Source organism: Astatotilapia calliptera, chromosome 23 (assembly GCF_964374335.1).
Source record: "Astatotilapia calliptera chromosome 23, fAstCal68.1, whole genome shotgun sequence".
NCBI classification, from domain to species: domain Eukaryota; kingdom Metazoa; phylum Chordata; class Actinopteri; order Cichliformes; family Cichlidae; genus Astatotilapia; species Astatotilapia calliptera.
The window spans coordinates 46,951,563-46,977,529 of NC_137443.1; the positions used below are offsets into that span (position 1 = coordinate 46,951,563).

The 25,967-nt window shown below is 42.3% G+C and overlaps 1 protein-coding gene and 2 long non-coding RNA genes across 4 annotated transcripts; 2 read left to right on the forward strand and 1 right to left on the reverse strand.

The window, feature by feature from the left end:
- Positions 1 to 1,463: 1,463 nt before the first annotated feature.
- LOC113017011 (uncharacterized) lies at positions 1,464 to 2,618 on the reverse strand. The gene is made up of 3 exons (XR_003271354.2): positions 2,485 to 2,618; positions 2,283 to 2,346; positions 1,464 to 2,002 (listed from the first exon to the last, which is right to left on the reverse strand). It is a non-coding gene; the product is annotated as an uncharacterized LOC113017011 (long non-coding RNA).
- A 1,499-nt stretch (positions 2,619 to 4,117) lies between these two features.
- Positions 4,118 to 6,373, forward strand: LOC145424330 (uncharacterized). Its single transcript, XR_013905370.1, has 2 exons — positions 4,118 to 4,250; positions 5,321 to 6,373. It is a non-coding gene; the product is annotated as an uncharacterized LOC145424330 (long non-coding RNA).
- Positions 6,374 to 16,394: 10,021 nt separating this feature from the next.
- Positions 16,395 to 25,750, forward strand: LOC145424135 (uncharacterized). 2 transcript variants are annotated; one of them, XM_080297035.1, is made up of 2 exons: positions 16,395 to 24,869; positions 25,007 to 25,750. In XM_080297035.1, the coding sequence occupies exon 1, from the start codon at positions 18,149 to 18,151 to the stop codon at positions 19,685 to 19,687; it is 1,539 nt and encodes a 512-aa protein (XP_080153161.1). In that variant the 5' UTR covers positions 16,395 to 18,148; the 3' UTR covers positions 19,688 to 24,869; positions 25,007 to 25,750. The 2 variants fall into 2 exon arrangements, with proteins under 2 accessions (XP_080153161.1, XP_080153162.1); XM_080297036.1 differs by having other exon boundaries at positions 16,395 to 24,259.
- Positions 25,751 to 25,967: the final 217 nt, after the last annotated feature.

A 25,967-nucleotide genomic window follows, 5' to 3' on the forward strand; every position in this document is an offset into this window, starting at 1 on the left:
TTTTAACTATTAATATGATGAAATGTTCCTACAGCACAACTGATCAACCTTAGAGTTGCAGAAAAGTACTGTTATTATAATGTAATTGTATGTCAATTCTCCTACATGGCAGTCTTATTTAATCATAAAAATTACATACCACCCTTAAAAGTCAAAATGCTCTTAAATACTGTAAAACTAGCATCTGGGTTTGTAATTATAACAATCTACTGTTCATTGTTGATTCTATCAACTGTTATTGATATAATTTATTATTTATAACTTTATGTAAGAAATCGTGGTATTTAATAAAAAAAATTTTTAAAAATAAGTTATTCCAACCTACAAAATTTAAAATGACATTTTATTTAAAAAATTAAAAAATGTTAATGTTATTAAATGTTATTGGTATTGTAATCACATGCACATGTAATTACATTGCTAACTACAAATCTTATCAAATCAGACTGGATTCCATATAAACACTGAAAGTTACATTTAATATTAGCTTTGGTTTGTTTGATACTATCATAACAGTGCAGTAATACGGCATAGCATTTTGATTTTTATATAAACATTTACCTACTTAAACATTATAGAGTTATGAAATTCAGTTTTCCAATGACAGCTTTTAAACACACTTCCTGTGTCTCAACATTTAATCCTTTTTTTTAATCCTGTTTGTCATCCTTCACCAGGTACAAACTATAAATGGCCTGTTTCCTTCCTCCAAATTTTTTCCTTATTGCTGCCTATTGGATGAAACTTTTCAATTTCCAATCACATCATTTCAGATCTTGTCGAGGTTGCGCGGCAGAGTACCAGCACTAACACTGCTTCTGTTAAGAACTAAGATACAAAATGTTTTGACTGATTGGTGGCACAATTTTCTCAATATAACCCTTTCACTTCTGATATTTTTCAATAAAAAAAAAGTACAAAAATATTGATATTTTTAGTGTTACATAACTGATAGTACTTTAATTATATGAAATTTCAATAGCCATCTGTAAAATAATATTATGATTGATTGCATTTTAATAATGCAAACCTGTAATTTACATGCAATTGTTCATACTCATTACATTTGTATCTATATATAATCTGTATACAATATACATTTCTGAATCTGGCAACTACTGGACAGTAATTATAGTTTTCAAAGATAATTATATCTGCAAAATTCTGCAAAGATGTAACAGAAGAAAAATGTAAAATTACAGATTTTTTTTTACAGCGTATACAAGAACTCTATAAGAATTTTGTTTGCGTTTTGTTGATGTGCTGTAAAAAAAAACAAAAACAGTTTTGCTCTAGCACAGGTTACAAAAATGCCCAGAACACAATACTCCCAGTCCTCCCAGTTCCAGTTTTGTTTTTGGTTTGTGTCCAGATAAATTGACAATGTGAAAAATGCAAGCATGTATTCTGCTTCAAAATGTATTCATAGCTGTAAATCCAATAAATCAAAAGACAAACAAAGATTGCTGGAGGAAGAAAGTTTATTCTGCTATATTCAATGTTTCCCAAATTCTTACACTTCCAAAATAAATCCTTTAATTTCCAGAATTAACTGAACATAGCCACATAATTAACATTTAGATAAATGTTACTGCCAAGTAAAGAGGCACAAATAGCATCACTTTCAACTTTAATTCTTCCACGCATCAAGGTGTACAGGTTTTCCATTGTTACACGTTATCACCTGAAGTTTGGTTTCAGTGTACTTGTATGAACAAGGGTTCTTGCTCGATTGTTTACATTTAATAACGTCATACTCTCTGGGGATGAATCCTGTGTTTGTTTTTACACACACAGTCAGAACTGATTCCAAATACTCTTCTTTGATGAAAGTGTTTTTCTCCTTGCATTCATTTCTGCCATTGATGTTTTTCATCATTTGATCACAGGAGCCCTTTCTCACAACGATATGTTTAGTTTTGAGCTTGTCATCAGTTTTACAGAGCACAGCAGGAGAAAACAGCACCAGGAGCAAACAGGCACATTGAAACCTCACGATCCCCTGATAAAGAAAACAGAGCATTTACATTAATATTTCCTCATTCTTGTTACTGGTGTAGTAGATCTGTCATAAATTTGATATAGTGCACATCAACTGGATGACACTGATCACATTTTACTTTGGTTTTATCTGAAAATGTGTAGATTTACAGTAAAACAGTGTTGAGCCTCCATCAAAATGTTTGCATTTATTTGATGCTCTGTAATAACAGAGCCACAGAGACACTGCTTTTGCTAAATGCAGTTTCACATACAAAAATATCGGTTACCCAGCACTCTACCTTTTTTTGTTTTTGCTTGTAGTTGTTTGGTTAACTCGCAGTGGCTCAGGAATGAGTTGGTAATCTGCAAAGTGGAGCAGAATCAATAATTCAGACTTTGGTATTCAACACACGTCTTTACACCTGTGTGTGAACTTCAGTTAAGAGTTTTGTCTATCAATGAGTTTCTTTCCTATAATATATGATAAATGAATGTTCTTACCAAACATGAAGTGAAGACTGAAGACCAACAGATATTATATTTTACATTTACAAGTCATAGTTTGCCTTTGTCAGAGCGTAGACTCTGTGCACTTCCGCTTTTATACATAAAAGCACAAACATCTCAGATAATTATTTGCATCACTTTTGCAACCTTCCTGAGACGCTTTAGCACTTCTCTATTTGTGATTAGGAAACAATGCAACTGTCACAACAAATGACCACAACAGCTTGTAGACACAGTTTGCTATTCAAAGCTGGTTTTACATTAAACAAGGTATTCCTGCATGTTTGTCGGCCAAACTGTGACAGCACTTTTTCACAGCACTATATTTATATAACTGATGATTTATACAGTTTGTGCACACTCTGCTAACATATCTGGTGCAACAACAGATGAACTATGATGTGGCATTTATTCTGTGACTGACAGACTTGTGAAATGTTTTGACAGTTTGCTCATATTTCCGCATTTTAAACCAGAAGACCAGTTGCACTTGTGGCCACAGGCATGACTCTAACATGACACGTATCTCTATACTTCTGAATATATCTACAATTTATAATTATTCTGCCACACAATATATACATCAAATAATATTCTGCCAGTCTGCTAATAAACTATTTGCACATCTCTGTTGTCTCTCCTGTATATGACAGACATCTATCTAATGTAGGTCAAGGTACACTGCATATCATATAGTATATGCTCGAAAAGCTAAAAACAAAATAGAAGTAATACACTTTTAGATTGTCTGAGGACACTAAACCTTTAGATTTTTGATCAAAACATGTTCCAGTTAAATATTTTTGATTATTCTTATTTATTTGGGAGTAACAATATGTAGTGACAGTTAAAGTTCAACTTATCAAGATGCCAAATGTCCCAGTATTAAAGTCTTGTGTTAGAAGTTTCATGATTTTAGTTTCTTGTATTATTAATTACACTTTATACACACTGTGGCCCCATTAAAGACTGATTTGGCCATGGTAAATTCAGATGAAACATTTCAAAGTTCATATTCACTCAGCTGTAATGTACACATGACTTATTTTGCCATTACCTATTACAATAGCTTACTGCGGGAAATGGTTAATGCGGTACAGAAGTTTAAAAATAAAGAAAGAAAAGCTAAAGTGGCGAAACTGTTTTGTGACTTCCATCTCTGTAGAGAGATAAGCACCTCTGCATGTCACATGGTCAAAATTCACTGAGTCAATGTCACGTCTGCAGGACGTGTGACTCTTGTGAACACACTGTACACCCCCTGTCTGCAACACCACTGGAGTCTAGAAAACAGCTTTTGTTTTGTTATGATCAGATAAGACATATTTCTCATGTAAACTCATAAAGATGTACATGGTGTGATGATTGACAACATAAAAGGACTTTTTATTTGAGCACTTTGGCCCTTTATGGTTTGCATCATGATAAAAAAATATTTGTTTTAGTTTAAGTCACAAATAATAATAATAATAATGTTAATGTATTAAACCAAATATATATGTGTGTGTTAGCAGAGAAGGGCGTAAGTGCATTTCCTTGTTGTGGTCATGTCTCTGTAACTCTGTTGGTTAGTTGTTTATATGCCGTATATGGGCTTAAAATACACACTATGAAATGGACAGGAAGTGTGGGTGCTAAACTGTTGCTCTGCATACCACAGGAGTAGGGCAGGAGCTGCACAGAGGAATCAGGGTTCTTTCTCCCTTGGCTGTTTTGTTTGACTTTTTGTTCCTTTTTTGGTGATTTTCATCTTTAAGCAGGTCAGTCTTTGAACTTGTTATATTTTACCATTTTGCCTTTGTGTAACCTTTTGCTAGTGGGTAATAACATTTCCGTAGGCCTTTTGGTTATAAACACTGATATCTGAAAAATGTACATCATAAAACTGCATGAATACAATGTTTTTAGTCCATCATTAATGATAAAACTATAATAATAATGGCAGTTGCATTTTGTTAGTACTAAGATTGACCAGAATCGACAGGATTAAAAAAGATTACATCAGAGGGACAGGTTTTGGAGACAAAGCTGGAGAGGGCTGGTGTGACAGATGAGGATGGTAAGGATAGGATGATAACTAAAGCGAACAACTGAAAGGGGAAGAAGACTAGAAGTTGTATACAAAAAAAGTATTACATTAATTAAGTAATATCCTTGGAATGCTTCAGAGTTAAAGAAAACAAAAGTAATAGTGTCTCAGTGAATTTGTATATCTGATAAATGACCTCCATAACTTACACACAGAGCTGTTTGTGAAAATAAGTGACTCGTTGTTGTTGGATGTTGTTCAAGTCATATATCTCACATACACAGCTGACTTTAGTGGTTACTTTGCTTTTGTTAAAGTTAAAGAGTCTATCAGCAGGTCACTGTGTAATGTATTTACTATGATTCAACCATATTCATCAGATTGAATCTAAAAATACATCTTTACCATCTGGTGCTTCAGACGACCAGCTTATGTCCACCGCAGATTAACCAACCAACCCGTTCTCAGTCAAGTCACAAAACTAAGTAATTCAGCAAGTTTGCATTACAAAAATTTAGTATATTATAAAAAGTTTGTTTTGTTTTCTTCTTTTTCTGTACTTACTGTTATAGTGTACTAAAAAGGTCCTATTTTTCTTGTAATTCCACAAAAATGTAAACAAAAATTCAGAAAGTTAATTTCCCAGAGTATTGTGTTGGATGTCATTTACTCAGAAAATGTTTTTTTTATTATGACTGTTTAAACAATATTATATTTTTTTTGTTCTACAGACAACTGCCCACTAAAATCAAAACTTTAAAGAGGACAGACTAATGTAAATGTTTGGTTTTTCTTCACCAGGGACTCATGAAGGTTCAATGTGCCTGTTTGCTGCTGCTGCTGCTCTCTGCTGCTGTGCTCTCACAAACTTATAAAGATTTCAAAAGGAAACACATCCTTCCAAGAAAGGGCTCTCATGACTGTAATAACATGATGATAAATGTCAATGACATAAATCAGTGTAAGTCAATAAATACTTTCATGAAAGATAAGGTGACCTTAGTAGTTGCTTTGTGTAGCACTAACAAAAAGGGGTTTGTCACCCACAAATTTGATGTCATTGACTGCATAATGATAAGCAGCAAACCTTGTTTATACCAAATGCTAACACTCAGAAAAAACAAAAGGATAAAATGTGAAAATGGCCTACCTGTACACCTTGAGGCCTGAAGTATCAGGTTTCAATGATGCCTTAAACGGTTCTCTGTCTTTCTGTTTCTTTATCAGTTATATATTTTATTGTGTGATGCTGAATCTGAGTAAATAAGTCACAAAAAGAGTCCCATCAGTCAGACTCTGCCCAAACTTTGCCTGTGCCACAAGCCTTTAATTTTGACCTTCCTTTATAAACATTTACATTTGATTTAATAAAGGCTTTCTAAAACCACAAAATTAACAGATAGAAAGTATGAAATTGTTTGAAATGTGTCTATGAGGAAGCAATATGTTCATAAAAAATGTGAATTTGAACATGTGCTATCTCAAGTATATCATAAAATAGTTTGAAATGTTTAATCATTGTAGGGTCTGTGATTTGGTGCTATATAAATAAAATGTCATTCAATTTAATGCTGTTTTAAATAAACAGTAGAAATTCCTGATTATGTGTGTGTTGCTTGTTGAAGCACTTTGAGTTTGTTGAAGACCATCTCTGAAGATGTCCTTTGGATCAGTTACTATCCTTACATGACATTATCGTGTATAATGTGTGTTTTAACAGTTCTGAGAACATGATTGTGATTGGCAGTCAAAACTACTGTAACAACATTTGTTGATAAGTTAACATTTGCACGTTTTCACTTTTTGATCATCTGGAGATCATTTAACTAAAATAAAAATGTGCAATCTGACAAACCAGGCTCTTGATTTGTCTCTTACATTTTTGTGTTCAGTACTGGCATAATCATAAACTGATGGTGAGACTAATCAAATAGTTATTGTGGTATTAAAATGTAGCACGGGCTACTCAAGTGAAATATCTTCAGATTTTACTTAAACACAATTCTTACATCATTGTTATGTGGATAAATGCTATCTCTGGTATTGCACTAATAGCCATGTTACTGTAATACCTCTACAGAAGAATCAAATACTCACGTTGGCATTTTACAATAAATGCCAGCTATAGTACACAGAACTGAAGAGTCTAAGGCTACGTCCACACGTACCCGGGTATTTTTGAAAACGCAGATTTTTCTATGCGTTTGCGCCTTTCGTCCACACGTAAACGGCGTTTTCGGTCACTGAAAACTGAGATTTTTAAAAACTCCTGCCAGGGTGGATATTTTCAAAAACTCAGTTTTTGCGTTTACGTGTGGACGAGGAAAACGGAGTAAATGCAGCGTCAAAGGTGTGCGCCTCTTCTGACGTCACACTGTGCGCCACGTTATTGTTTTGGTGAAATTAATTTCTACAATGGCGGACGTAGACAAAATACTGTTACAGAGGAGGCTACCCCCCTCTGTCCCCTTCTGGCTGCCTCTGCCTCAATTTTATCCCACAACTTAGACATCCTCATTACACATACATATAGGATCTTGGGGGTGGGCACGATACACGGAATCCAAATTACCATCAGGGTGTACACCCCACCCCTGGCGTCGTTGCCCACCTCTCAATTTTAAATACACGTAGACATTGAGGGCTAGCAGGAGGGACCATGCGCTTACCTGCTGCTCTCTGGCAGGTAGCTCCAAGCCCTCCTGGGTTTTAAATGCACCTTAGAACACACATGCATCAACATTACAATGAGCGGGTGGAGGGAGGTTTGGAGTCTTCTCTCACCCCCATTCTCTGCGACCTGCTGGAGCGGGGGGGCTAGGAGGAGGAGTTGGCCGTCCGACTGCGGTCTGGAGTGTGGAGCCTCCCTGCTGCTGCGGAGTCGGGGCGGTCTGCCTCCCCCCACCGCAGGGAAAAGGGTAACACCACCTGGGTCTGGGTGCAGTTCCCCCCTCCAGGGGCAAGGGTACCTAGACCCGGTTTGTAGAGTACGCTTGGGGAGTGTGATCGTGTGTACAGCGTCTCTTTATGTCTGTCTCCACGTTGGTTGAGTGTGGAGTAAGTGCATATGAGAGCATGAGGGTGGGAATGGATGTTTGTATCTGTGTGTGCCTGTATGTCTGTGTCTATATGTCAGGTTGGGTGTCAGGCGCCACCTCTCTGGGGACATCTCAGGCCCTCCAAGGTTTGGAGGCCTATCTCCACCCACCACCACTTCCCCTGCCAGTGGCGGACTCCCTCAGACATCGGTGTGTTGGTGGTTCTTTGTGTCCGGGGATGGGCGTCCAGGTACACACCGGCTCACTCCTTGGCGGCCGCTTATCGGGGCCTGGAGCCTGGGGCTCGCTCGGGCCACTTCGGAGGTGGGGTGCCCCCGGCCTCTCGGCCTGGGGCTCGGTCACTCAGGCACAGCTGGCTGCCGGCGGAGCTCACGGGCGCGTCACTGCAACTCCCCCTGGCTTCTGCTCCGTGGCTGCTGAGTGAGCCCTCATCTGGGACTCTCCTCAGCTCTTTCTGGGACAGTGGTGCGGCTGCCCCTCTGTTGGTCTTCCTTGGTCTCTTGTGTTCTGGGGGCCTCTGGATGTCTGGAGTTTTGATCTCCTCCACACCTGCTTCACGCCCTGGAGGACGGGGCTGTGGCCCCCCCACACCCTCTAGCAGATCATTACATGAAGGAACCTTTTAAAAAACAAAAAACAAGCGCGTCCATGCTCACAGGTGTACACACGGGTGATCACACCCACAAACTACACCCTTTTTGGCTCCTACCTCAAAGCACACTGTGTTCTGTTGATCTTATGTGCTGCACAATAATGTTTAATATTTAGTATTTACTGTCATATTCCCATATATCATTGTGATGTTGTTTATTCTATTACTCTTGTTCTCTTCTGCTTGCTTTCTTTTTTCTTTCTCAGCAGGTGACCCAGGTGATTGATATATGCATTTTTTTTTCTCTGCCCGTTCTGTTGGTTTTTGTCTTTTGCCCTTCTCCCCCGTCCCTCTTCTCAGCTGTTTCTCTTTCCCTCTTTCTTTCTCCCCTTCTTTCCCCCAGTCAAGTCTGTCCCGTATTCAGTAAGTGAAAATAAAATAAACAATAAAAGGTGAATCAAATGGACCATTACGGCAAGGCTGGGATGGTCAATTTGGTAAAGTAAATCCGTTGGGCATCTTTCTTTGCCTTTAGACAACAATTCTGATGGCAAAAGAGCCAAACGGGACAGGCCAAAAAAAAAAAAAGAGTCATTGTAGGTGTGGTTTGGCTCATGCTGCCTGTTGAAGAAGCTGCAGCACAGTCTTTGCCTTTCACTTCTTGCTCCACTTCTGTTGGCTACACAACACTGTTTAGACTGAACATCGACAGAAGCAATTACAACCCAAGCATGGCTGGCAAGTTCGATTCTGGCAGGACAAACGATGATGAGATGAGGATAGTGATGGTGGGGAAGACTGGAACTGGAAAGAGTGCTACTGGAAACACTATTCTGGGCCGTGAGTGCTTTGAATCCAAGTTCAGTCCCATATCTGTGACTGTAGAATCTTTCAAAGGAAAAGCTGCAGTGGATGGACATCGCGTTGCTGTCATTGACACCCCGGGCCTGTTTGATACCAGGGTTGATGAAGAGAAAACTCAGAAAAATACACTCAACAAAAATATAAACGCAACACCTTTGTTACTGCTCCCATTCCCCATGGGATGGACGTAGAGACCTAAAATTCATTCCAGATACACAATATAACCATCCCTCCCAAACAGTGGTCACAAATCAGTCCAAATGTGTGGTAGTGGGCACATCTGCCATATTGAGATAATCCATCCCACCTCACAGGTGTGCCACATCAGGATGCTGATCTGACATCATGAGTAGTGCACAGGTGTACCTCAGACTGCCCACAACAAAAGGCCACCCTGGAATGTACAGTTTTTTGCGCTATTGGGGGTCTGGGGACCCAGAACCGGTCAGTATCTGGTGTGACCACCATTTGCCTCATGCAGTGCAACACATCGTCGCATGGAGTCTATCAGATTGTCAATTGTGGCCTGTGGAATGTTGGTCCACTCCACTTCAATGGCTGTGCGAGGTTGTTGGATATTCGTGGGAACTGGTACACGCTGTCGTATACGCCGGTCAAGCACATCCCGAACATGCTCAATGGGTGACATGTCCGGTGAGTATGCTGGCCATGCAAGAACTGGGACATTCTCAGCTGCCATCTGCCCTGAACAATGTGAACCATGATTCATCCGTGAAGCGCACACCTCTCCAACGTGCCAGACGCCATCGAATGTGAGCATTTGCCCACACAAGTCTGTTACGGCGACGAGCTGGAGTCAGGTCAAGACCCCGATGAGGACGACGGGCATGCAGTTGAGCGTCCCTGAGACGGTTTCTGACAGTTTGTGCAGAAATTGTTTGGTTGTGCAAACCAATTGTTCCAGCAGCTGTCTGGGTGGCTGGTCTCAGACGATCTTGGAGGTGAACCTGCTGGATGTGGAGGTCCTGGGCTGGTGTGGTTACACGAGGTCTGCGGTTGTGAGGCCGGTTGGATGTGCTGCCATATTCTCTGAAACGCCTGTGGAGACGGCTTATGGTTGAGAAATGAACATTCAATGCACGGGCGACAGATCTGGTTGACATTCCTGCTGTCAGCATGCCAATTGCACGCTCCCTCATTGCTTGTGGCATCTGTGGCATTTTGCTGTGAGACAAAACTGCACATTCCAGGGTGGCCTTTTGTTGTGGGCAGTCTGAGGTACACCTGTGCACTACTCATGATGTCAGATCAGCATCCTGATGTGGCACACCTGTGAGGTGGGATGGATTATCTCAATATAGCAGATGTGCCCACTACCACACATTTGGACTGATTTGTGACCACTGTTTGGGAGGGATGGTTATATTGTGTATCTGGAATGAATTTTAGGTCTCTACGTCCATCCCATGGGGAATGGGAGCAGTAACAAAGGTGTTGCGTTTATATTTTTGTTCAGTGTAATATCAGTACATGAGAATACAAATGTTAAATGCTGTTACTCTTTGTGGATTAAACTCAACAAGATGTAACCTGATGTTTCACAGCTATCTTGGCTGAGTTCCATTCCCTACACTAAAGGTATACTGTAAACTGTTTAAAGTTGGTATAATGACTGAGTTCAGTGAATGACTCTAAGCATCATCATTTTAAATGTAAATGAATTAATAATTAGAATAATTAAAATAACGTGTAAGCACTGGCGCATTAGCATTAAACCTTGTGAACTGACTGTGTGTGTACGGCTCATTTCCTATTTAAATAGCATCTCCTACAGTCCACAGATATAACCTCTCTTCTTTCTCTCCTGTCCTGTCTTTTCTTACATCTTTCTGGGTGAAGTTAGCTCTTTTTCTTTTCTCTCCCTTTGACCCCTTTGACATACAGCAGCTGGACCTTGAGCTAGTGTTGTGGATAGGCGTAGCTTTGGGTCACGTGGTGTCGGTGATTGCTATATCACCTGTTCACGTCCTGAGGGAATTTTTGTGAACGAGTGGGTGATGGGGGATATCGACTTTTGCTGACCGCTCAAGCTTGGAATGTTTTGATCACTCTTTTTCTACGGATTTTAAGGATTTGATAACAAATAAAGGAGTTTTAACCTGGAACTTTGACTTACGTTTTAAACAGCGGGCGCGTCAACATTATTCCCCTATTCAGCTGCTCGGCGACTCAAAGGCTTGACAGTCGCCAATATTTGTCAGCAAAAAGTGCGACGGCAATGGAGCCTCCCGCAATCAGCGCTGAATAAACGCCGACGCGAGCCCACACACCGCCGCCACTACACCCATAAAAGCGGCTAGTCTGACAGATAAGGAGAAGACGACGGTGGTATGTAAACTGTGTTTTTGTGCTGCATGTTGTTTGTTTGAACGCAGTTTGGATTCTGACCATACGAAGATGTTTTTGTGACACGCCCACCGCTACGTTTGCTGTTGGATTTGGTGTGTGTGTGTGTGTGTGTGTGTGTGTTGTGTGTTGTGGCTCGTGGCTCGTGGCTCGTGGCTCTGCAGGCGTTCAACTGAGTTTGAAGGAATCGCTGTTGCCTTTGTTTTGGATTTTGGCATGCTGCTTATGTTGAATGCTTAAAATGAGTGGATCGCAGGCTGCATCTGTTGTTGGAAAAACTGAAAAGGATAAAAGAATAACTTCCCTCACTGAGAAAGCTCTTGCAAACAAAATTGAAACCATCCAAACAGATTGGAAAAGGCATGTAAACAAAATGAAAAGTGTTATTATGTCTCTTAAAGAGCTAATGAAAGATGATAAAAATCATTCACGAGTCAAATCACAGTCTGTTGAGTTAACACACCTGTTTAAGGATGCCAGTGCATTGCATGAATCTTTACTTTCTCTAATCTCATTTGATGAGAAAGATAAACAAAATACATGGTTCTCAAGCATCGCTAAATACAATAAAGGGTTTATGGAGGATGTTAACATATGGCTTTCTGAAACTGATAAATGTTCGGGGAGGCCATCACCTGACAAGGCACAGTTACAGGAAACTTCTCTGGGAGGAGAAATGGAGGTTCGAGAGCACACTGGAAAAGAACCTCAATCATCTCTTAATCCTCAGAATGATGTTAATGGTGACGTGTTGCCATCCGACAGTGTGTCAAATCAAGGCAGCTCAAGAGTATCATCTACTTCATCTGCACATCTCAGGGCAGAAGCTGAAATGGCCGCCTTGCTTGCACGTCAACATATGCTGAAAGAAAAACACTCTCTTGAAGAACAAGAGGAACAATTGAGGAGAAAGAAAGAACAACTTCAGCTTGAAGCAGATATAGCTGCAACTGTTGCAAAGGTGAACGTGCTGAGAACTGGATCCACTATGCGGAGCGTCGCTCCACGGAAATCTAATGGAATGGAATCATATTTTAAAACAAAGGGAAACAGCCTTGAAATTCTTAATGTGGATGCAGAGACTTTTGTTCCACAGACGCTTACAAAAGGAAATGCAATCACTGGGAATGCAGAGCTTCAAGTAAAAACAGTGCAACAGAATATGAAAAGTTCAAAAAAAGCGCCCCTTGACAGCCAAACCCATCTGTTCTCTGATTGGATTGTTACATTTGTGATTGACATGACATTGACCAATCAGATGAAGGGAAGAAAAATAGGGTCAAAATCCGTACTTGTAACTTGCAGGGTTGTTTTTTGTTTTTTTTTTAAGTCCACACACAAATCTTTTTTACAAGTACAAAATATTTATGACCACATTTTGAGCCCATATGATATTCACTGCACATGCCCATATTAACCTTAACCAGAGGGTTTAAAAACGGCTTCTGCCGTGGCCTGGTGGACAAGAAATTGGTTAAGGGTTCCCCGAGCTTTCACGCCCCTCATGTTCTTCATGTGCCCACCACTAGAAGCATGCCTATGGAAAAAGTGCGCCGGCACACAGTGCAGTGCGCTTTATAGGTGTTATCGTGCACTTTTCCAGCCAGGTGTTTTCCTTTTCCCATTCCTCCCTGTACTTTTGCAGCCTTTTTTTTTTCTTTCTCTGAGGGGAACAAACATTTTGGCCCAATATGAGCCGATTTTTGATTCGTGCGACCGATTTGGTGATCGGCCCGATTTTGGCCTTCATCGTGCGTCGTGTAGTATACGTGGGGTAACGAGAAGCGATTAACACCTCACGACCAGCTCCCGATCATCAATCGCTCGTGAGGGTGTCACCGCAGCCGCTCACACTGCTCACGCGCAAACACATAAACGTCGGTGAAAAAGACAGAGCAGCGTGGCTGTGCAGCGTGTGATCTGGACACAAGCGATGGAGGAACAACTTGTAGAACTTTGGAAAGCTCATCCGAGCCTTTTCCATGTGGCATCACAAAATTATCACGACCACAACAACCATGAAAATAGTTGGATTTACACTGCTGCTCATTCACAGCTGCCTGATCATGTTTTTCATTAGCAGTTTGGCAAAGTTGATGGTGGTGGTGTGCGTGTCTGTGTGAGTGAAAGACAGAGAGAGCGAGCGACAGATTTTCTGTTATAACCTTCATGTTATGGAGGCACAGTGTGAGCACTCAGGTCGCATCAGAGCATTGGGCGGTATAGTGTGAGACCTGCATCGTGACCTACCAACTTCTAACCCCTGCGAGTCAATCGTGCAGTTTGAGCAGGAGCTGAATAACATGACTGAAAAAATCGCACAGTGTCTGCCCAGCTTTAGGTGTACTGTCGTCCGAGACTTGCACCGCAGTGTCGGCGTTTGTTTCCCTGTTGGCCATGCTTCTTGTTGTGGTCATCTGTTGTCTTCCGGTATTTTCTCCCTAAGTGACCTTTCCTCGACCAATGAGATGAGCAGTAATCTGAGTTGTCATACTCGAATTGTCATAAGTGTGCTGTCAGCTCATTGGTCACAAAGCAGGAGAGGGGCTGGGAATTATGTTTTCAAACAAAGCGTTAATTCCATTAAAAGTTATAGACTACTTTTGATTCTCACTGTATTACGGGACAAAGTGCGTCCCTTATTAGCTCAATACGGGACGTGTACTTTTGTTTCTAAATACGGGACGATTCCGTTTTTTAAGGGACGGTTGGCAACCCTAGTTGTAGTATTCCGCATTATAGCTGCTCACCACTAACTTGAACCTGTTAAAATTTTAAAAAAAAAGTAAAATTATTGTAACAATTACAGGGAGTGCACAATTATTTGGCAAGTCAATCAATCAATCAATCAAAGCTTTATTCGTCACATGCAGGTTGCCCTGCAGTGAAATAGGACCCCCCCCCCGACCTTACACATATAGCACAAACATTACATGGGGATACAGGTCAGAGATTGGTAGAATCAGAAAAAAAAACATTGAAATGTACACTACACTGGGGAAAGTACAAGAGGAAAAAAAGAGACCCCTACTCATGCTATGCTTCCATGGTAGGACAGCATGAGAACAGGAAACAAAAAAAACTCCTCTGCACAAGAAGCACATAAATGTCCACAGCACAACATTGTGAAGACATGACAAGCCACAGGGGTGGGTGGGGGTTGAGGAGTAATCCGAAGCGAACACAGCAGCCACCCTGCACAGCGCTACCATTCCAGCGTGGCACACAGACCCGCCGTGCTGCCCCTTCAGGAAACAAGCATCGAAGGCATTTGGAAGGGAGGGGGGATGAGTGTGTGCTTATCAGTGTAAGTGTATGTGTGTGCGTGTCCAGAGTTCAGCGGAGACAGTGTCCTTCGCTCTATCAGGCTAAGTAAACAGTCTGCCAGCCAACCCAGGTGGCCTTCATGGGACGGGAAGAATAGTCATCACACAGTCGTTATCAGGGAGTTGTTTTGGTGGGCTCCAGCCTTGGGCCTGCAGCTGGCGCCGTGGTGTCCGAATGTTGAATATTGTTAATAAGTCGTATTTTTGAGGAATAATGTTATTATTGAACAACAAGCATGTTCTCAATGAACCCAAAAAACTCATTAATATCAAAGCTGAATGTTTTTGGAAGTAGTTTTTAGTTTGTTTTTAGTTTTAGCTATTTTAGGGGGATATCTGTGTGTGCAGGTGACTATTACTGTGCAGAATTATTAGGCAACTTAACAAAAAACAAATATATACCCATTTCAATTATTTATTTTTACCAGTGAAACCAATATAACATCTCCACATTCACAAATATACATCTCTGACATTCAAAAACAAAACAAAAACAAATCAGCGACCAATATAGCCACCTTTCTTTGCAAGGACACTCAAAAGCCTGCCATCCATGGATTCTGTCAGTGTTTTGATCTGTTCACCATCAACATTGCGTGCAGCAGCAACCACAGCCTCCCAGACACTGTTCAGAGAGGTGTACTGTTTTCCCTCCTTGTAAATCTCACATTTGATGATGGACCACAGGTTCTCAATGGGGTTCAGATCAGGTGAACAAGGAGGCCATGTCATTAGTTTTTCTTCTGCCAGCCACGCTGTGGAGTACTTGGACGCGTGTGATGGAGCATTGTCCTGCATGAAAATCATGTTTTTCTTGAAGGATGCAGACTTCTTCCTGTACCACTGCTTGAAGAAGGTGTCTTCCAGAAACTGGCAGTAGGACTGGGAGTTGAGCTTGACTCCATCCTCAACCCGAAAAGGCCCCACAAGCTCATCTTTGATGATACCAGCCCAAACCAGTACTCCACCTCCACCTTGCTGGCGTCTGAGTGGGACTGGAGCTCTCTGCCCTTTACCAATCCAGCCACGGGCCCATCCATCTGGCCCATCAAGACTCACTCTCATTTCATCAGTCCATAAAACCTTAGAAAAACCAGTCTTGAGATATTTCTTGGCCCAGTCTTGACGTTTCAGCTTGTGTGTCTTGTTCAGTGGTGGTCGTCTTTCAGCCTTTCTTACCTTGGCCATGTCTCTGAGTATTGCACACCTTGTGCTTTTGGGCACTCCAGTGATGTTGCAGCTCTGAAATATGGCCAAACTGGTGGCAAGTGGCATCTTGGCAGCTGCACGCTTGACTTTTCTCAGTTCATGGGCAGTTATTTTGCGCCTTGGTTCTTCCACACGCTTCTTGCGACCCTGTTGACTATTTTGAATGAAACGCTTGATTGTTCGATGATCACACTTCAGAAGCTTTGCAATTTTGAGACTGCTGCATCCCTCTGCAAGATATCTCACTGTTTTTGACTTTTCTGAGCCTGTCAAGTCCTTCTTTTGACCCATTTTGCCAAAGGAAAGGACGTTGCCTAATAATTATGCACACCTGATATAGGGTGTTGATGTCATTAGACCACACCCCTTCTCATTACAGAAATGCACATCACCTAATATGCTTAATTGGTAGTAGGCTTTTGAGCCTATACAGCTTGGAGTAAGACAACATGCATGAAGAGGATGATGTGGACAAAATACTCATTTGCCTAATAATTCTGCACTCCCTGTATTGTTCACAGGTTCATTCAATGGGTTGTTCAGTGGCTTATTTAGTGAGTGTCGTTCAGTGGGTGTCGTTCAGTAGCCCATTCACTGAACGACCCATTCAGTCGGATACCAATTCATTTTCTATGGCGGCAACTTTTGACCGGGAAGTTTTTCAAAAGTGATTTCTTACACTTACCAAACAGACCCTATATAAGGGGATCAGTGCTCAGCTCAGTCATTCTGGCCGTGAAACTCAGAGTAGCAGTGTCTCTGGATTTTTGACCACAGCGTCTTGGTTAACTAAGACACACAACCTTTTTATCTGCTGTCTTTAAAGACTGTATTTACAGTACAGGTAATATTTTTGCATATTCTTAACTGTTGCAAATTGCTATTTCCTGTTCTTTACTTACTTGATTTTAATGTGTTTTACTTACATGATTACACTGTTTTTGCCTTTCCTGGTTTAACAGTTTTTTAATTACATTGTTTCACTTTTTTTTTCTTTTTTTCTTTTTTAACTTACCTGATTATACTTTCTGTTCTTTCCAGAACACAACAGCCATGGAGGACGTTGGTGTTGAAAATATGAAGGGTTTGGCGGATGCTTTCGCCAGATCTAAAAGCGTTGAGGATTTCCTCCTGGACTCCAACATTTTCATTCCATTGCAGGCAACGACAGTTGAGGATCCCACGAGACTTGTTCAGAGTAAATTTGATTATGACGGAGTGGTGGTTGAACTAAAAAAAACTTGAAAGGCCTGCATATACCCTTTTCTAGGTTGAACATGGCACCCTTCAAAATGCACCAGTTGAAAAACTCCTGGCACACCATAAAGAAACACTTTGACCTTAGTAAGGTGTCTGTGGAGGGCTTAAAAGTGCTGCGAAAGGTAAGAGGCTTTGATTTTGCCTACCTGGACGGGGGATTCAAGTTAGAAGCTATAGTAATTCCCAAGTCCCTTGTGGTGGTGGACAGAGTCTGTAAAATGCCTGACTATTTACCAAGGCACACGGTGGACCTTGTTAATGGCATCTTAACAAAATTTGTTGAGTTGCTCAAAGACCTTCCACTGGAAGACCTGACCAGACCCACGCTGCAGAAGACCATCATTCAAAACAAAGGGAGCATGAACGTATTGAGCAGGATCGAACGTTCATGCTCTCCAAACTTGATGAAGCGAAGAGGATGTTGCCGGAGCATCCAACATTGGAAGTCCGGTTCTTTGTCTACAAATTTTGACAAAAGACAAGGAACCCCTTTCATTTGAGGGAAATAGCTAACCCTGATGATGTTGTGCGGTGTTCTCTGTACGTGGCCTGCAACTTAATACTACTGGACCCTCACACCACACTTTTCTGGTCAAGAGCAGGACTGGAAAGGATGTTTGGACCCAGAGCTAGGCTCTTCACGTGCATGTCCATGCATGAGTGTGTTAACGTGCAGACAGAACTCGACCAGCACCCACCGGACATCTTGCCAGCTTTGGCAGAGATTGTCACTCGGCCTAATGTCACCTTCTGGCAAGTTTATGTGGACAGCCCACACACTCATTATATGTTCACATTCCGGCACCCCATTAGCGGCTTGATCGTCACTGGTGGCCTCGGCCACCCAAATTACGTCACAGGCGGTGACCACCAGAGCTGAGGACTACTACATCCACATGATGGACTTGGCCAGGAAGGTAATTATAACCAGAGAATAGAGATCGTGAAGGGGATGGAAGGGAAGGAACTGGCAGACTTTACAGACGTTTTTGCATGCTCATTCTTCAACTTGAGGAAATTGCATAAGTGCCTGATGGACTTCCCCCTCGTTGTCCCCTTTAAACGGGAACAGCCAAGCGTGAATGAGATACTGTCTCGCTGTCTAAAGTATATGGCTGACCAGCTCCGGCAACTCGGGGAGAAGCACATAGGCAAAGGCGGCTTTCTCCCAGTGTGGAAGGCATTCAAGCTGGAGCTTGCGCTGGAGGAGGCATTATACGGGCACCCCTTGTACAAAATGGACAGACAGTACTCTGCAGCACTGGGGACCAGCTCGCTGCATGAGTTCAGTGCAACCAACATGAGGGGCTTCATGGGCCTGGGTGCAGCAACTGGTGCAGCTATTGAGGACTGCCCACCACCTCTGGCACACTGGATAAGGGACACACTCCAGATGAAAAGAATCGAGAGGCTATTTGCTCTCACATTGACTCTCAAGTGCAAGTCTTCCGTGCTGGGACCTGAACTTGTAAAGCTGCTGCTGAAAGACCTCTTCAGGAGGAATGACGCCATCTTCATCTCAGAGTTGCAAGGGGAAAAATGCCCAGAGAATCTCAAGGGACACATTAATCTGGCTGCACTGACGGAGAACCTGGCCACCAGAGACTCCTTCCCGACCCCATTCACCTTTGCCCGGGCGAGGAAGCTTGTTGAAGGGCAAGGCAAGAATGTACAAGAATGCCTGAGAGCAGGATTCCTTGAGCTGAAGATCAGGTGGTTCCCGGACATTAAGTACCGTGATATAAAGGGAACAAGGAGGGCTTCTTGGAACTTGATGGATTATGTAGAGATGCATAATGACGGCAGGGAGCCTTCCATCGAGTCCCAAGCCATGGCCATAGTAGGGGATGTGGCCATGGAGATGGAGCGCCGTGGACTGTGCTACGCCAGGACCCTTGAAAGGTACAGAGAGCATGGAATGCAATGGCTGCCCCAAGTGATGAAGAGGATTCCGGGGAAGATTGAAAAGCACACGCGGAACAAGGTCTTGGTGCTGGTCAGCTCAGTGGGACTTATCATGAATAAGGATTTTGTGTCCTATGAGAAACTGAAGGACCAACTCCTGGAGCTGAAGATGACACAGGCAGAGCTCCAAAAGTACAAGACACTTTTAACATCAGTCTGTGAAAAAGTTTTCGGCTTCACTCTCTATAAGCTCCACTACGATATCCTTTATCGAATGGGGAACCCAAAACCCCATACGGAGAAAAAGTTGCCTCCAGATCTCCCCCTGGTGATGGAGGAAGAGGATGCGCCTGTACTAGAAGAGGATGAGGAACCTGTCCTATTGCAGATGAGAGCTGTGTACATGCCCGCTCAAACCAGCAGACACTGGACAGAGCAGGAAAAGGGATTTATCAACCTTGATCCAACAATCTCCACTGGCGTGGCATACAAGGAGTATGTTGGACAATGCAAAGCAGCAAGACTACCTGCAAGGTCGTACAAGGGCTTTGGGAGAAAGCGAAGAGACCTTCTCAGGGATGCATAGGCATACAAGTTGATTTCCTTTTCTAATCATGTCCTTTTTTCTTTTTTTTTGACTTTATGCTTAGAACTAACAGAGTAGGACATTTTTGTTTCTTTTGTATCCACTTTAAGACAAGTGTGAATTTGATTTCTGTTGTAGTTGATCTTGAAGAAGTGTGATCTCAGTTATGTTGTTCACAGGTTCCACTGTAAATACAGGTATTTTAAGAAAAAAAAAAAAAAACACCCCTCACATGGACTCTGCCTTGACCTGGCATGAGGGCTTACGTGCCCCTCTGGGATACAACCAAAGAGTCCAACAGCTGATCAGCGACCAGCTGAACCTCAAAGCTGTAACAGAAGTGTGAAGGACAGAGCAGTATACTTCCTGTCCCTCACGGCCTGGATGTTCAGCTGATCGCTGATCAGCTGTTTCTCTCTCTGTCGGCATGTGCTGTGATGTTCACATCTCTGATGAAGTTTAGTGTCAGTACTGATATATGATCAGAATGATAAGATTCTGACTGTCTGAGGAAAAATTGCACCAAACCGAATCTGGACCTTGTGAATCGGAATCGAGTGGATTATAGAAATCAGTGACTAGCCTAGGCCCGACAGAAGTGGATATAACTGACTGTGGGTAATGAGAAAAGAGGAAAAGAACAATTGATAACTTTTTTAAGTTAAGGCCTGATCCATCTGAAATTCATAGCCAGTGCTCTGACAGGCAGCCATAAATCTTTAAACGCTGCTTTGGGTGCGCCCAAATTTTCTTAATGGTGCGCATAACAAAAAAAGTTAGGCGCACTCAGAGAGAGAGAGAGAAAGACAAAGTGACACTTGTTGTGCATTTAAAAACCAAACAGACAGAAAAACCAAAGACCAAGCTGTTCTTACACTGCCAACAAAAATGTGTTAAAAGGCATTACTCTTATTGTTTTGGATTATCTGGGGAAAGTAGTTTTGTGTACAAGGCTTTATCTATATTTTTGCCCCCATAACCTACCTACGAACACTCGGAACACAGACTTAGACTTCCGGACACAACGTGACAAACTGAACAACCATCCTCTGACTTTATCTCCACGAAGGAAAGTCCCAGAACGGCCAGGATCACACCCTCGGACTGGGGGTTGGATTCTGCATCCGTCGATGGGTCACTCAGCACCCATCAGTAAACCAAACAAAACTATTTGGTCTCATAGTAGGTCACCAACACCTGCCATGTGAGGGGTCTAACAACGCGGCAGGCCCTGCTGAGTACAGTGGTGGTCGAATCAGCCTGATCCGACACTCCTATCTCCAATTTCGAACTTTTTATTCGGTCAGATTTGGACCCATTTGAAAAAGTCCAGAACCGTTGGTGCTATCGACATGGGGTCTTCACCAGGGTGTCCGGAGGACCCCAAAATCCCCCCATAGACACCACTTTCATTCCTCTATCACGCTTACTTTTCCACTTATTCCAATTTTATTCGGTCAACTACTGGCTATTACCCCCTAACCCGAACCCCTAACCCTCAAACCCTAATTCATTTTTACCGAACATAAGTTAAAAAAGACGAATGGGAATTTACACAGCTGAGGGGAGAATATAAAAGGCTGAGCTCGCACAGGAGCTCATTTTCCACTCGGCACTCGATGAGAGCACATCTCTGCCTGTCCAACTATTGACAGCTAACCTAGCAAAGAGAAATTTTTTGGCAAACAGCTTTCCATGCCTTCAGAAAGGGACACCAGTGTGGACTTGGATGAACAGTTATTTAGTTTCAGGAGGCCCTATGGAAGCTTCACCAGCAGACGAACCAACGACAGCAAATGCCAGTCCTCCAAGTCGGGCAGATTTACACTTAAAGAACCCCATTTTGCTGTGTAAAAGAGAAAATTAGACTGTGTCTCAGCTGGTGGTGGAGCCAGACAGTCAGGCAAGTTCACGCTGCAAGGACCGTGCACGTCCCCCTGCCTTCAAAAGAGGGGGGAGTTGTCAGTCTTCACTCCCTAAATGTTCAGTATTCATGGCTCAAAGATTGTTTCATTTTGAGGAAGGGATAAAAGAAATTGAAGTACTAGTGAATATTGCACTAAATAACAAACGCACTCTTTGTATTGATAGACAGATGGGAATTTATTTTTATTTTGACTCAAACTGCTGACTGCTCTTGAAAAAGCCAGTGATCAGATCAGATCACATCACTAGAGTTATCAGCAGTGTTGGGCAAGTTACTTTGAAAAAGTAATTCAATTATAGTTACTAGTTACTACTTCAAAAAAAATTACTGAGTTAGTAACTGAGTTACAATATTCTAAAAGTAATTAATTACTTGAAAAGTAACTATTGCGTTACTTTAAAAAAAAAGTTTAACCCTCTGGGGTCCAGGGTGTAATTGGCCATTTTTTACTACTTTTGATTTTCCCTCCACATTTTACATTTAAAAACTATTTCCTTTGCCTTGTTTGGTATCATCCTTTTCAGCACAACCTCACGTGCCTGGATTTACAGTTATGTTTTCATTTTGACATACTGTATTAACACAATTGATCCAGAGGATATCATCCTGATGCGGCCAGAACAATCGGTTTGACCCAACACGATGCATGCATTTGACCTGGACTTGTGTTGTTTGTATGTTTAGAATGATGTCTGGATACAAATCATCGTCATATCTGAAAATACACCATCTACCAATCAGCTCTGGACTTTCCCACTGGATTTCTTTTTCTGAATTTCCCCCACTGCCTGTCTGTGATACAGCTGTTTCTATCTTCTGGCCAAAAGTGAAACACTTGGTGTTGAAGCACTTGCAGTTAAACTGCTTCCATGTTGTGCACATGCAGCTTACATCATGAACCATCAGTTCTCCCGGAGCTACAGTAATGACCTGGTGAATTCTCATGGTTCCAGGAACAGCTGGTATCTGCTTTGGCATTTTCTTCATAGCTTCCTCAACATCTTCACTTTTCCCAAAGAACAGTTTCACACTTGTGTTTGTTTCAGAAAAGACCCTGAATAACTCTTCTGCATCTGGGATGTCATGCCCCTTTGCTACCATCATGTCAGCTGCTCTTTTTAAGGCTCCCCCGACACCATCTGGTGCTCCTTTTACATGACTGGCCTCGAAAAAAATCCAAGAACCAGCCTTGAATCCTCTTCTGTCCAGTTCTGTAGTGAAAAGGTAGAAGTTTCTTTGTTGTTTGTATCACGTACAGGCTTAAAAAGTGCAGCACAGACACTTGTGGATGTTGGCCTTGAAGGGAATCTAGCACAGGATTTAGGTGCTGCCATATTGCTGGAGGTCCTTTATGTCTACTGGGGGAGATGTTGCTAAAGCTCACAGGTTCTGAGAGTTTACCAACAGACAACACACCAGTATGAAAGGTGGCCTGCTGATGTGAAGCCCCAGAGTGGACCACCTGAACTTGAGAACTGTATTTACAGCTGTAGTTTTCTGAGAAGTCAACATGTATCAAAGCCACCTCACCTGACATGTTGTTCTTCAGGCATACTGCTGCTCGATATTAAAGTGATTCATTTTAAATTTCTTTACAAAGCTCTGGAAGAGCTCAATGAGGTCCTCTTGTGTGCCCTCCACAGATTTCTTGAGTGTCACCTTGACAGTTGCCTCCATCTCTCACGCTCACTCTGCAGGTATCTCTCCCTTCTTTCAGGATCAGCTTTAAGGCGTTCCCGATACTTCCTTTGCCCTTCTGCTGCTGTTGTTGGTGCCATCTTACTCGCATCCTTAACATGGAACATAAATCACATTCAGCATGCATGCAGTATAAGAATGGTGATTGAATATAATAATAATTAATTTAAATAATTGGATAACTTAACATCCAAAGTATTAAAATCTCAACCCCGTTACAATCAAAAACATAACAGGGTCGAGATTTTTGCACAAACTGGCCGCTGCTCAATATAGTGAATACCAGACAGAGCACATGGCATGCATGAAATTCAAAATCACCACATGTTCATGAACTAACAAAAAGCTTTTTCATAAGTAATAGTTTTCTATCTTTTTTTCATGTTACGGTACAATGGGATTTGGACAACAGGCTGTGTCGATAAATGAAGCAGAGGGAGCCTGACCATGCGTCACACATTTGACGAGTTAAGAGTGAGAATGTTGATAAGACACGAGGGGTGGAGAGACATGACCTCAAAAAGTGCTATAAAGAGTGGAATGTCACCACCCCTTTTCAGTTTGCCTGGTCCTGAAGAAAGATGTGACGTGGAATGGAAAGTTCAATAGACTAAATCTGCGATTTTGCTTATTTATGTGCGGTACACACTTTCTGCAAAGTCTTTACACAACTAGAAAGCTCTTGGAGCTTGGAGTCAATAGATCTTTGCAGCAGCAAACATGATTGAGGGGAAAAGGCCATTATCACAGCAAGTCGAGCGGGAACTGATGGGTCTGCATCCCAACATGAATTGGATTCAGAGTGTCTGTCCTCTCCAGTAAGGCCTGAAGTGCAGAAGGCAGCGTGCCCAGCCAGGGTGACGCCCAAACTGGAGAGCTGCCTGGAAGACAAGTGGATTTGCGACACATGACACTGAGCTCAACAAGACACTGGGCAAGCTGTGGCAGTGAGTACAACTCAGTTTCATCCAATGAACACCACATAATTTAATGGATTCTTTCTTATTACTATTTAACTGGCTTGGGTATAATTTTGCTGTTGCTGCTCCATAAGGCAACAAAAGTGCGAGAAAAAAACCAGGCTCTGCCTGTGAATCACTTTCTTTTCCTCCTTCCAACCTTTATGGCTGCGCATTCAAAACATTCATTAAAAGGACATTAGTGATGTGTGCTAGTGCACGTGTAGAGATGAGATTTATGGACTAAGCGCTGTTCTCTCATTGAATTAATGTACAATGAGTCATACATCATCTCTCAGTCTCCTCCAGCCCAATATCCATTTGTAGCATTTTTCAGAGGAACAGGAATGGGGAAAAGGAGGCGCAACATCAATTTGTCACCATGCAAACAGCCACAGCTCTCAGCCATATGTTGCCTTGAACAACCCGCACACTGAGGCTGGAGACCGCGGAGGATGCTCTGTGAAGAGGGAGTTGAGTTGAAACCGGAGCCAATCATCCCGCCCTGTCTGCTGTGCCCACAGACAGCCTGGGTCTCTCGTGGGGCCCACCCAGCTGCCATGTACTCATTTGTCACACTGGGAGGAAGAGACCGCTGGTACACCAACCCTCCCATATCCTCCACGCATCCGTGCCTCGCCATTTGGTCGATACGGAGTCATCCGTTTAAAGGGTGTACTTATTGTACTTATTTTTGTGTGTACTTACCCCATTTTTCTTCTTTTTACTTACCAGATTCCACGAGCCATGGAGGATGTTGCTAGGGAGAACATGGATGGTTTGGCCACAGCATTTTCAAGTGCCTCCAGTGTTCCATATTTCCTGACTGACCCAGAGATCCTCATTCCTCTGCAGGCTAGTACTGTTGACAATGCTGGTGAGCAACTAGATGCTGACTTCGATTTTGATGGCATCGTAATCGAACCGAGATGGCTGGAAAGGTTGAAGCTGTTGTTCTCAAAGTTCAACCTTTCTCTCTACCGAATCCAACAGCTGCGGAATTCTTGGCATTTGATCAAGAAACATTTTGATCTAACCAAGTTTTCCAAGGAAGGCTTGGAAGTCCTACACAAGGTTCGAGGCATCGACCTTGTTGAGCTGGATGAAGGATTTAAATTGCATGTTGTTGCAATTCACCGATCCCTTGTTAGGGTTGACAAAGCCTGTCAGTCCCCACAGAAACCATTGATCTCATCAATGGTATGATGATCAACTTTGTGGAGAATCTTAAATTGTTCTGCTCGCTCTTCAGAAACTTGAATGTATGCCTGGTAGAATGCCCTGCATGGATTACAGCTTAGTTTGTAACTGTGTGCTTGGTGTGGCTGAAGAAATTGCTCATCAACTTTACTGTTGCGGTGAGGACCTGCAGATGGCGAGGCATTGTAACACTTTCCAATTAATGTGTTCTTGAGGAGGAAAAGTGTCTTCACTGGTGCTTTGCTAACACTGTCAATAAAGTCTTGATGTGTAAGGTGATATGGTGTGTTATGGAGAGATTGTGTCACTGCAGTCCGGGAGTTCACATCGTACTGCTGCTCTGCCCTGTGATGTCTGAAGTTTATCTGGCTTAGACGTTTAGGTTCAAGGTTCTTTGCTGTCCCTGCATTCCACCTGTGCTGCTCATCTGTACACACAAGCCCTGTCTTTCCACTGATCGCAGCATTCTGCACCTGTAACAAACATTAGTTTTTTT